Source organism: Pezoporus occidentalis, unplaced genomic scaffold, assembly GCF_034315485.1.
Source record: "Pezoporus occidentalis ecotype Australia unplaced genomic scaffold, CSIRO_AGI_Poc_V1 ctg11, whole genome shotgun sequence".
Lineage (NCBI taxonomy): Eukaryota > Metazoa > Chordata > Aves > Psittaciformes > Psittacidae > Pezoporus > Pezoporus occidentalis.
In genome coordinates this window covers 10,669,309-10,682,393 of record NW_026912886.1, presented here as the reverse complement: position 1 = coordinate 10,682,393, position 13,085 = coordinate 10,669,309, and the positions used below count along the sequence as shown (strand labels likewise).

The following is a 13,085-nucleotide window of genomic DNA, read 5'->3' as shown; positions in this document are numbered from 1 at the left end:
CCCATTCTTCAACCCATATCCTGAACTAAAGGAAACTCATGCATTTGAGTTCTGGGAAATAAAAGCCTTTCACATGAAAGAAAGCAGCTCATTTAGTATTATACTTCTGCCTGTGGCCTTAAAAATAAAAAAAAAGCATAACTTTTTCAGGCCTTCTTTTTACTTGTATTTTCTTACTAATATCACAAAAAATAACCGCAAACCCTAGCGTTTGTTTTCTACCTGCTAAATGGTCCCTTGTTTTTACCAGTTTCTGTCTCCTTTTTAAACCAGTATGCGCCCAGCATTATAGCTAACTTTTCCTGGAGCTCCAGTGTGTTGCTCTTTTCTTTTGGTTTTGATCGTATGCACTGTGCTACTTAAAATTCATTGCCATACTCCTGAAACCAGTCTCTGTTGCCCAACCCAAGATACTTACTTGCCTTCTAAACCCAGTATTTCCCTTTACTTGGCTTTTTTATTTTCTCACATATTTTCTCACCTTGTTCCACCCACTCCTGGGGACAAGCAGACAGCTCCAAGCTAACCATGTCTCTCAAGCAAGCAGCCTATCTAAAGGCACTCCAGAGTTTTCACGTTTGTCTGTGCAGCACATGTTCTCCATCACCCGCCTGCAATCAAGCACCCTGTGGACCTGAGGATAGGCCTGCAATGAGGCAGGCTCTTTGTCACCCCCAAAATACACGCATTGAGGGACATTAAAGACCAGATGGGCAAGCTTTGTGGGAGACAGGATGGACTTTCAGTCTGTCAGATTGTTATACGTCTTCCCTTTGCCACATTTCAGCTTTCATCTTGCAACCTGACAGACTTGGGTGGAAGGAAAAGTAACGGATGGAGAAGACAAGGTGGGTCACTGATGAAACCCTAAAGCTGGAGCCACATTTGCTGCCCACAGTTTGCATCCCTGGCATACGATTGCCATCTGTACCATGCAGCAAAATAGCACCTCCACCTCTAAGAAGGCTTCATTTCAGTGACACCCTTGGGTGACTGAGTTGGTGGTGCTAAGAGTTTTTAATTTTAGGGAGCAGGATGAAGCTGGGATGGGAAAGATTCCACGGCCCGTTCTCAGCAGTGCTCAAACCAGTGTTCTTCGCAGCTCCATTACAGATGGAAGAGCCTGTGTGGTGGGACCATCTGCCTGGGCGTGCTGAAAATTAGGCACATCGGGGGGGAGACCTGTTGGTGCTCCCAGGCAGTAGGAATAGATCTCTGCTCTCAGCAGAAACATGGCAATGGTATGTATCTCTCCTGGAAATGAAGAAGGAGCATGAACTCATTTCTCCTTGCCTCCAAACAGTCCCCATACTCAGATGTATGACACTCAGTGACAGTTTTCCCCAAAATCTGCTTTTCTTCCTCCTCTTACGCGTCAGGGCCACCCCAGAGCCCATCTTCCTACAAGGAAGAGCACTATCACCCGTGTTGATGAGCAGTTCTACTTGTGGTCCAGGGAAGATGCTTCTGGAAATGAGGTCTCAGTGTGTTCATCAGGAGCGCAGCACAGCTGCTTTCCTTCTTCCCCTCCAAAACTGTCACGCCAAAAAGGGATGCAGCAGTTTCCACCATGTCTTCCAATGAAAACCAACCTCCTCTGTCTCCCCAGCAAACCTCAATCCAGCACCAGCAGGCCAAGGGGCATAAAGCAGCAGCAGCACCTGGGGAGATATCACGCTGCAGAACTGCAGCTTATCCTGCTCTTCTGAGCAACTGTTCACAATTAACTTTGATAAAAGGACCTTTTTCTGACAGAGACTGCACTTTGTGGGGCTAACAGTAAAGCAGTCAGACAGCTGAAACCATGGTCTATCCACTTCACATCTTCTGAGGACCCATCTCCTTGCCTTTCATGGACTACTTATTCCTAAGCATGTAGCACCAAGGCTAGGTGTCATGCTTGGCTCCTGAGCTCACCTCACTGTCATGACTGTACAAAGAAGTGGCAAAAGGGACAGGGTGGTGGTGCTGGGAAGGAACGGAAGGAAGAAAGGATGGAAAGGAGGATGTAGTTGCTGTGCAGAATGGTGACAAGGAAACCTCATCAGCAGTGTCTGAAGGTGATTTGACAGTGTAAAGGCCCATGACATTGGCCAAAAAGGAAATGAGAGGATGAGAGCAAGAGAGGGGTGGACAGAATGGGGCCTTGCACAATCTGGCACAGTGCACAAGAGCAGAAGCCATTTGGGGTAAGAGACAGGCAGCCGCAGGGAAGGGTTTTCTCTTGGAGACACTGGACAATTAACAGACATCATTGGTTCTCCCCTTGCACAGAATCTCCAGTACTTTTAGCCAAAGCAGCCTTCATGCAGGCCAGGGCTAGCAACCCTTCAGCCAATCTTTTTCACTTTAAGAAGTGGACCTAAGCAGGCAGAGAAGGAAAACTGGATGTCATCTCCCAGAGGGATCCTGCTACTGAGGGATGGCATGGTACACTATTCCTGTGTGCAGACTCTCAGTGCCGGTCTGCACCCATGTCCCTGACCATGCCATCTCAGGTGTCCATGCTGTGAGCTGCTGGTGCCTGCTCAGCGGCACTCTGTTCAGCCTCCACTGGCACAAGTCTGTCCCAATAGCCCAAACGTCTCTAACATGCAGAGGAAGGTTGCACCCTTACTCTCACAGTATGGGTTATTGCCACCCGTCACCTCCCACGCCAGGCTTGCCACCGATCTTTACACAAGCACAGAATAACCCTGTGGTCATTTCTGCCACCACAAAACTCCTTGCAGCAGTGTCTCCTGGCTCTGTCTGAAACCATAAGCCAGGTTATGCCAGAGCCATGGGTGGGAAGTATAGGCTGGCAAAAGACAAGGGGATAAGGAGAGGATGCGAAATCTTCCCTTTCAGTAGCCAGCCATAACCAGAGTCACCTATCTCCCCTTGCATCCTGGCCATGAGCATTACATTGGTCATGGGGAAGAAGCCAAGATCCTTTCTGTCTCTTTTTCCCCTATTTGCATTCCCTTCCAGGCAAGAGCCACATCCGAGCAGGCTGTTTTTGTGCCAGCAGTTGTTCCCTTCTCAAAATTGCCTTGACAATGCCTATGCCACCCATTCCTGTCCTCCTGAGAGCAGCTGCTAAGCTGAGGTTCACGCTCATCCTCCATTAGCCACAGGAAAAGAAAAAGACCCAGAAAGGTTTTATATTCTCAGTCCAGACCGGATTCAGCTTCTAACTCAGCCTTTCCCCAGGTTGGGATTGTTTCCTGCTCCAGGGAGATGGGCTGCAGGGAGGATGCTTCTGCCTCTCCCTCCCTGTCCCCACCACCCCCTGTTGCTGCCTGTCAGGCCTTTATCCTCATTGAGATGCAAGGCTGGCCGCTGCGGCCATCCGCTGAGCCGTCTGCTCCTGACGGCACCTTCCCCTCCTTCCCCCCCCTCCCGGGGCTGCCTGTGGAGCCATTCTTCAGGCTCTGCATTTCACAACAGCTCAAAGGCAGATGCATCAATCCTTTCAGGGGATGGGGACGTGAGGAGAATGGCAAGGGGCCTGCAGGCAGGTGTTGGTAGGTTCCCAGCCATCTCACAAGCCTTGTCCCCCTCCCCTGTCCCCCACTGGCTCGTGCCTGAGGCTTGGACTGAGGCATTGGGGCAGGGATGGGGAAGGGAAGGGGATGGGGAGGAAAAGCGCTGCTGGGGTATGCTGACCCCACAGGCATGCTCAGCCGGGATGCAGGCACTCTCCCAGCCTCCCCTCCATGAGGGGAGCAGGGATTTCATCCTGTCTGATGAAGATTTACACCAGGGACTGGTGCTGAGGGCTGAGGAAGGGGGCACAACCTCATGGCCATTAACAGAAGAGTGAGGAGAAAACGGAGGGGTGGGAACAGCGGTTGCTCCTCCTGCACTGAGCGCCCTGTCTCGCACACTGAAATGGGTTGGGGATGAGTCAGGACCAGGTCTCCAGGACCTCCCTCTCGACTCCCAGGTGCAGCCGCTTTGGTCCCGCTGCTCTCCCAAGCCCTGGCAGCAGCCCGCATGGGGCGGGAGGGTCGGGGTCAGGCCGGCTCGTGGTCTGTTGGAGGGCAGCTGGCTCCCGGTGCGTGTTTTACCCGTAGGTGCCACAATCCTTTGACTGTGTGTTCAAAAGCCTTGAGTCTATACATTTAAGAATCAGCAAATTAGAAAAATCGTCCTGAAATGTTGGGAGGGAGGAAAAAAGGCAGGAAGGCAGAGAGGCATGGGAAAAGGAGGGAGGGTCTGACGGGGAGGGAGGGAAGGGCTTGGTAAAAGAGAGTTCATCCAGGGTCACTGCCCTGGCTTTGTGCCCATCACCTGCGGGCTGGGAAGGAGGGAGAGAGGGAGGCAAGGACGAAAAGGGAGGACTGATTTCACACATTCAGTGCATATCATACAACCAGGGCGAGGCTTTCCTCCCAGGGCTCCTACCCTGCATGGCATCGCTGCCGTAGCCAGTCTAAAGCCCTGCCCCGCAGCCCGAACCATACTCACAGCAGGGTTACAACCCACTGCTTCATTGCTCGGGGGAAAGATACCTTCTCCTTTGTTTCCCTCTTTTTTTTTGTTGTTTTTTTTTTTTTTTTTAATTATATACCTTTTAAGTACTTTTTTCTCCTTTTTTTTCTTTTCTTTTTTTTTTTTTAAAGTCTTACATTTTTCTGTAACAGCAGCTTCTTTCTGTATTGGCGTGGAAGTTATATATAGAGAGATATCTATAAATATATATAAGCCAAACTGCCTTACAGGTTGTTGTTTTGTGGGTTTTTTGTTGGTTTGCTTTCTGTTTTGTTTTGTTTTCAGTGTTGTATGTGTAGCAGGCACTTGAGTTTATATGAAGATGTTTGCTTGGGAGCTGAGGGGCAAAGGATTTGGGGAGGAGGAAAGGGAAGGAAGGACGGAAGGAAGGAGCAGGGACTTCTGACAAGTGGCCACTGCTAGCCAAGGATGTCCAGGTAGATTGGTGTGGCCTTGCCCAGAGCATGAAGGATCTTGTAGATCTCCTTGATGTTGAGCCGTTGCTGAGGTTCTCTCTGCCAGCAGCCCAACATGATGTCGTAAACCTCCTTGGGGCAGACTCGAGGCCTTTCCAAAACTCGACCTTGGGTAATGCACTCAATGACCTATAAGAAAGAAAGAAAAGAGATGATGAACACCATTTGGGTGGCTTTTGGGCGATATTCTGTCCCAGCTACTTCTTGGCTGATGCGGTATCATGCAGTGAATAGGACCCCTGAGAAGCCAAGAGGTCTGCAGATCCTCAGTGCTCACCTGTTTGTGAGCTGTTCATGTTAATTTTACAGTGAGTTTGTCTCCAGCTGCAGTTTTGCAGTTCCCCAAAACCTTCCCCATTTTGCACCTACCCACCTGAATGCACTCTCCAAACAGGAGATCACAGGCAAATGAAATGAAGTTTTAATTTATTATATCAGTTTTTTGTGCTAAGTGAAGAAGTGAAAAAAAAAAGCTTTAAAATCCCCAAACTAAAGTAACATTTTGCACAGCTGAAATGGTATTTTTCTTCCCTGAAAATCAAGAGACTTTTCCATTGCGAAACCCAGGAGAGTTCTACAATGGAGAGTTCAGAGCATCTTTTTCTACCTCTATCTCTTTGCTTCATTTTAACATAGAAAAGCAGCTAAAAGAATTAAATTTCATCTCAAATTTCATCTGTGGTGGAGGAAAATAAATCTGCAGTGCTAAAATCATGCTCTGGGTCAGCTTGGTGCTGCTAACAAGAGAAACGTGAGCTCTTGGATAGCACTAAAGTCTCTAAGGAGGGATGCCACTGGAATGGACTCCCCTAAGTGTCTGTTTATGTTTTATTCACTGGAGGAATGGACATAAAGGGGAGGGAGCTATGATTTGTCAGAGAGCTGCTATTACCATTCTGGCCTCCTTGGTTGGAGTTGATGAGTCCCAGCATTGCAGTGTGCAAAGTGACCTGCCATGCTCTGCAGATAAACACAGGTCCCAAGCAGTGTGGTGAGGGAAGCCGCCCAGCAAGAGGTGTTTGGAATTTATCATTTATGAATAGTAATGGGCCTGCCACACAGCTCAACAGATACTTATCGCATTGCTGTTTGAATATAAATACAGAGGGGAGAGATTAGGACCTGCTGAAAGCAGGCGAGGAAGACACAGCATGCAGAGAAGCCTGCGTTGCCATGAAGCTGGTGGCAGCAGTGACTTGGAGGAGGAGGTGAGTTATGGTTTCTGACAGGACATCCTTAACATGCACAGGAGCCCAGTGGTGGGCCCTGTCTCTCCATGGCAAAGAAATGACATACAGAAGCTGAGGGACTGGCTGAGGCTTTCAGATAAGGTGATGCCCTGCCTCATTCCTCTCTTCAGGCAGGTTCTCTTCCAGCCTTAAAAAATAAACCTGCTAAAAATGTTCTTGGGGCTATAAAGCCCTGTGAGCAGCATCTCAGCCTTGCTAATGTCCACAGCAGCAGTGGTGCTTGACCAGCCTGGTCATTGCTCACAGTCCTGTCCTGGCAGCCTGGAGCTTGGCACAGACTCAGTTAACCTGAGTCCTTAGTTCTCAGAAAGAAGTGAAAACAGCAAAAGGAAAAGGAAGAACAAGACTTTTCCCCAGGGATCTGTGCAGATCTTAACCAGCCTGTATCCCTCAAGGTTAAGGGTGACTGTTCTCAGTCCTATTGCCCTGCAAAGGAAACTGAGGCAGAAAGCATGGGGGTAGCTGAGCTGTCATATTCCAGCATACCTATCACCCATGTACAAGCTACATGTGCTTGTTTGTGTGTGTTTGTATTTACCCTCCCAGGGAAATGCAAGAGTGGCTCATTAAATAGCGTGACAAATAACTTCTGTCGCTGTCGATTCCATTGTTTGTGTCTCTAAAATGTTTGCGTGTGCTACTTTGGGATATACAGTCAGGCCCCATTGAGCACACGAATGGGCAAGTATTAGAGCTGTAAAGCAACACCTTGGATTTGCCATCTCTGCAACTCACTTAATTAAGGGATCTATAGCCAGAAAGCAGAAAATGCACATTTCTCATTACAAAAGGTGAAATTTCTGAAATCCATTAGATACACAGTAGGATAAAAATGCGCAAGGTTCCCACACACTGCTATGTAATGCAGCTTGTTCCTCTCTATAATACCCCCTGCTATTCCGAGCAAAAATCTTCCGATGCGTTTCTGCTGATGTGCCTCAAACCTCTGCTCTGACACCCTGCTAATCCCAGCCAGCCTTCCCTCCACAGTTTTACAGCGCAGCCCTATACTGATGGGCTGTGACTTTTGCTATTCAAAGAAATAACAGGGACAAAACAGGTCCTTGGGTTCCACCTTTAGTGAGCTGGAATAGATACATATAATAGACAATGTAATAGATATCCCCATGGCAAAAAGCCCCACAGAAACATGCCACATATAAGAGGCTTCAAACACTTTCTCATAAACTGGAGACTGTAGTGAAAGCATCAGCTGTAAAGGAAATTCAGGACATGACAATAACTTAGATCCCAGCAGTAATTTGGGTAGCCCCAGTTCTGACATCACCCAAAGAGTTTATCAGATGTGGTTGTTGAGGAGGTATGTCAGGAACTTAGAAGGGAGAGACTGAGGATGAGCCAGCATATGGCTTTGGCAGGGCTTTTTCATTCATGCCTCAGTTTACCCATGTCTTAAATGGAGATAAAAACATTTCTGCCATGGCTTCACCATGGAGGGGACCACCACAAACTGCTTTACAAGCAATCTAGAAAGGAGAGATGATAAAAAGTAGCTTCCAGCTGAGGTATCTCAGCACTGTTGTACCTCTGTGTTTGAGAGCTGAAACCAGGGCTGCTTCCCATACGTGAAGATCTCCCAGAGGATCACCCCGAAGCTCCAGACGTCACTCTCTGTTGTGAACTTCCTGTACATGATGCTCTCCGGAGGCATCCAGCGGATAGGCAGCATGGTGTGTCCTCCAACCTGGGTGAGGGCAAAGGCACAAGGAAATCTGAGTGATGAGAGCCCTGAGGAAGGGGTCAGCCCTGAAATGATGTGGTGACAAACTCAGGGCCTCCCTGTGAACTCCATCAACAAAATGCTGTTAAAAGATGCTGGGCTGGCTACTGCCTCCCCGACCGCCCCCGACCAGTCCCACCTGGTTAACATGATGGATAGGGAGGGAAGTGTATCAAGATAAATGATGTCCTCTCCTCCCAAAACAGGTGTGTGAAGAAATCATATGCCAAAATGCCAAACAGCCTGCTCCATCCCCAAAGTCTGATGCACCAGGAGGCAAGACAAGAAACAAGTATTGCACTGAGTATTGCAGGGCCTCCGAAGCACCCACCAGAAACACAGATTGAGGCTTGTTCCTCTTTTTAGTACGGTTTTCTACAAACCATGCACAGGCATCTGCACATCACCTAATGGTGTAAAAGATTTTGTGCTCATAAAACTGTGCTACAGGCCCTTTCAAAGAGTGCTTTGAATATGTAAGTGACTGCAGGACCACACTGCAAAAAGGCGGTCTGTTTGTAAAGAATAGGCTCTTACAGGCAGGTATATGCCAAGAATATAATGGAGGAAGGAAAGCCAGCCCCTTTGGAGAGTTTGGAAGTGGAAAAGCCTGAGGGCAAAGTCCCATTTGGATATGCCAAGCTAGGGAAAGCCACTTTCTTAGGCAAGATCTACCTTTCCCTAGGGCATATGAATCCAGCAGGTATACAGCAGGTTTGCAGGACACATGCAGACAAGTTTCAAAGCAGATGGATTTACCTTTGGGTTCACTAGAGATGTCTAAACAAGTGTCTCTGAGCAGGACAAGTTTTTCTCTGTTCTGTCCTTCTACATAAGAAGCACCATCTGTGGGGAAATAGCTAATTGATAAGACCAGCCGGTGCTGGAAGCAGGATGGCTGCAAGTCTCCAGCACTCGCTTCTGCTGGGGGCAAAGTGTCTGAGGGTTTAGCAGTGATGAGAAAAAGCACTTTTATGGCACTGCTTGGACTCATTATGGACACCAAAACAACAAGTGCTAGTAAGTCTGTAGCACCGCAACTGAATCAAACAGGCTGAAATCCCTCTGATCCTATGAGGGATGAGGGGAGAAGGTATCTGATATTTAGGTTTCCACCATGTGTAGCTATTGAAAATAACAAGACTGTTTCTTGTACAAACAGAAGCTCTCCTCTGAGCTGCCAGTTTTCCCAAGCTGCCACAGGTTTCTTTGCCTGATTAAAACAGAACTAGTGTAGGGAAGGGTCAGTACAGAGACACACTGCAGGGCTTGGAAGAGGGGAGGTGTGTTGGAATAGGGCGTGAAATGGGTATGATGCTTTGCAGGCTTTCTGCACCGTGGGTGGGAGTCAGACTTCGCTGGGGTTTCACAGAAGTTGGACCCAGGTTTGCAATGTTGTCCTTGGAGGTCTGCAGAACAGCCCTTTTTCTACCTCTGAAACATACCCTCCCTCAAAAAAGAGAAGGAGTTTTAAAAGTCTCAGGAACATCTTTGTTTCCCGAGTGCTCAGAACTGTGATGCAAGAAGATAAAAAGCTCATTGCAGCTCTACACCTCCTGTTCAAAGATGGCTTGGTGGTGTGCTCTCAGCTTGCTGCTCTGAACTCCCAAGAATGTTCTCCCATAATGAAAATGGAAATACGCTTTTCTCTGTTTGTTCCTTTGAAATCCCTGCTGTTATTTCAGCTCTTCCTTGCATTCCCAGCTTTAAAAGTTGTTTTCCCTTCTTGTGAAGGGCTCTGAGGAAATGTTTTCAACAGACCAGGACATCCATCAAACCTGATTGTTGCAAAAACTGTTTTGTTCTAATGCTTATTTTATTCTCCTTTAAGTTTTCCAGCAATCTAAAATAATTACTAGCAAAGATTTCTGCATTTGCAATATCCTGAATCTTGCAGGATCATTTGAAATTACAGGCGGTACAATGTATTGAGCACAGTTAACTCCCTTTTGAACAGGTCTTACAGCAGTTCGGACCCTATGAACCAGGTCTCCTCAGCTCATACAAAGAGTATGACAGCAGCATTCTTTAAATGGGAGAGCCCTGATTTACACCACTTGAGGATGTGGCCCTGAAAGCAAAGCTGAGAAACCAGTCCCATCTCAGTTCTAATAAGTTAAAGTTGAGGTCTTTAGTCTCCTCTAGACACATCCTGGTGAAGAACTGCCAGTAAAGTGACATACAGAGTCAACAGTTGTCCCAGGGATGTGATGGTAGTCCTGGCCTAGCTCATATGGTGGAGTCCAAGGACTACCAAAGCATTTCTCCCAAGCCTGTATACCATGTGGGACATTTCTTCTACTAAAAGTTAATCTGGTAATAACTAATAATCAAATTAACTCGGGGGGTAAAATACAAACACAAAAATAAACCCAAGCACTTCCCCGAAATGTCTGGATCCCAAAATATGTCTCAGCTGTGCTCATAGTTATTCCTTGCAGACGTATTTTTTGCATCTCAAATAGGGTACCACATTTTTGAGCGCAAATGTTACGTCAAGTTTTGCACTTACCAACTACCTGTAAGCAAAACAGGCATCAATTGAACTGTACCATAAAACCACTCCAGTGTCTAGCCTAGCACATAAGGCTCTCTATTACATTTTAAAGCATTGCCTTTGATTATCCCTTACTGCTTCCCTCTCAAACTGATTAGGATTAAAATTCCCATTTCACAGATGAGGAAACAGATGCAGGAAGGCAAGGAAAGGCCCTGCTCTGAAGCTGTACAGTGCGTGAACACTAAGTCAAGTCTTCCTGGTCTGCAGTGAGCCATTCACTGTTATTTGCTGATGTAGCAAAATGATTTAGGGCTGAGCACAGAAGGATTGTGCTACTGATGCCATAGGAAGCAGAGTGTGTGCAGGGTGATGGAAATCCTTTGCACGACATATAGTGGCTATGAGCTGTGTTATGCCACTGTCGACTTGCATGTGATTCCCATAGATACATTCTTCTTTTACAGGACCAGCTATTTGCCAGAAGCATAAAAGCAAAATGATGCTATTAAATCAGGCTGAAAAAAAAAGGATTCTGTGTTTTATTTTTTCAAAGCCAGTTTACATGGCACATCTTTGGCTTTGGAAATAATTGTTACCACGTCTTTAGAGAAAAGCATTGGTTTTGTTTCAGTCAAACCTCTTTACTCAGAGCTGGGCAAGACTGATGCTCATCAGGAGCATGCTACTTCTGAGTCTTTTCTAAATCAGTCGTGTCATCTTCCTACCCCATCTTCCCTTGGAAGCCAGGGATAGGGGAGCCTAGCCATCATGCAGCTTCATCTTCTGAAGGCCCCTAAGGGTAATATGTCCTCAAACAGTGGCATTGCAACAGCCACAACCTGGAAGAGGGATTTGCTTTCAAGCAAATAAGGCAAGTAAATCCTCTTCTGTTCTTCTCTATAAATCCTATGATGCTGCCAAGCTAACCTTTTCTCCTTGTTATCTTAATGCTTCATAGACCTGCACACTGGCCTCTTTATCCCATTGCCATGGCCGTCTAGCTTTGCTTGACATTTTTAGTTCTCTAACTTCCTCTCCCTAGATCAAATCCCTGTGCCCACATTGACATGTTATTCCCACTGCTTTGCTCTTTCAGTTTGCAGTACTATCCTGGTAATAGGTAGAAGAATCAGTGCATATCCTCTTAGCAGCCAAAGTTTCTTCTGCCTCTGTTTCAAGTGTCACCTATAGTATCACCTACTCATTTGTATTCTTTTCTAATGGATACTCCCAGGTGCATGACCTGGTCTACAGCCGCATGGTTCTGATACTCCAGGGTACCTGGTCCCTGCTCTGCAGCCTCATTACACATCCAAGGCTGTAGACCTGCAAGATAACCAGCCATCCCCTTTGAGCAGCTTATTGCTGTATTAGCTATGACCCTTGGGGAGCTGGGGGAGGTTTGTGAAAGGCCAGCATTAATGGCCATTAGGGAGAGACATAATTACTTAATGCTAGTACAGCACTTTGAAGATGTAAAGCTATATAAGTGCTATGTATAAGTAGTATTATAAGGCTTGAGGTTTGCCTGCTACCAAGGAAAGCTGGTGCCTGGGGAAAAAGTTCTCCTTGTCCCAGCTTTCTGAATGATATCCTGCTGATTAGGAAGGGAAATATGACATGTTATCCCCAGTGAGTTTCACAGTACAGCAGCAGGCAGTGGAGCAGCAGTGTTCAGTGAAGACTGTGTAATATATCTGAGGTTTGGGCCACTAACAAAGGTACTATGGGAATCAAAAATGAAGGGCTGAAAAACCCTCATGAGAACTTTGGACTGGTGGGAATTCAGATGGTAACCTGTTAAAGGCAGCTCTTGGTGGGCAGCCCTGTTTTCTCCCTCCCAGCTCATATCCAAGCACCAGGGTTTCAGCCCAAACCAGTATTCAGAGGGGAGCTGCTAAACCATCCATTCCATGCTCATAGATGAATGTTGCTCTATGGATCTCAGCTAAGAACAGAATTTGGTCTTGGTCATACTCTTACACTGTGTTTTATTTTCCTTTTTGTGCAGTTTCCTTCCCCATTTCAAAATAAAATAAAAACCAAATCAGTGCTTTTGTTTTCCTTGGTCATTTGACATTTGCTTTCCAAGGTCATTTGACAGCTTTCTCCCCGTTCCTGGCATACTTCAGGGAGGCTCTGCTCCTGCCTTAGGAAAACCACAAGAACCAATGTAGGTGTCTTCATATGATACAGCATCATTTGAACTTTCCTTCTGGGTGCAGGAAGCTGAGGCATTTGAGTTTGTAAGGAATCATGTACCAGTATTAGAGACCTTGGCAGTTTCTCTCCAGGAAAATCCACCTAACACTCTGTCCACTCAACCTAGTGATAAGACACACATTGTATGAGTGCTGTCTCTGTTCCTGCTGCTGTAGGTAGGGATAACTTGGGATCTTCTCTAATTGCAGACCTGGCTGTCATCCCAGGCCGTGCTGCACCAGAACATACGTCCTTTAGTCCTCGGCTCTAGGGGCTGGCTGATCCCTGGAAGATACTTAGCTCTGAACCTTCCCCAGCAGCCAGATGTATGTCCCCATCAGGACACACTGATTCCTGCTGCAGACAGGATGTGTTACGCAGCAGTTCTGGGCAGCATTCTGGTCCAAGAGAACCCAAGGGCAAGAATAAAAGCAATG

The 13,085-nt window shown here is 46.9% G+C and overlaps 1 protein-coding gene across 4 annotated transcripts in view; it reads right to left on the bottom strand.

The window, feature by feature from the left end:
- Positions 1 to 4,747: 4,747 nt before the first annotated feature.
- Positions 4,748 to 13,085, bottom strand: part of NTRK3 (neurotrophic receptor tyrosine kinase 3) — a 209,110-nt gene continuing 200,772 nt past the window's right edge. For all 4 annotated transcript variants that reach the window (XM_062630676.1, XM_062630692.1, XM_062630667.1 and 1 more), the window contains 2 exons: positions 7,752 to 7,910; positions 4,748 to 5,084 (listed from right to left, as the gene is read on the bottom strand). In XM_062630676.1, the coding sequence (XP_062486660.1) occupies positions 4,899 to 5,084; positions 7,752 to 7,910 (345 nt within the window). In that variant the 3' untranslated portion in view covers positions 4,748 to 4,898. The remainder of the gene's footprint in view (positions 5,085 to 7,751; positions 7,911 to 13,085) is intronic.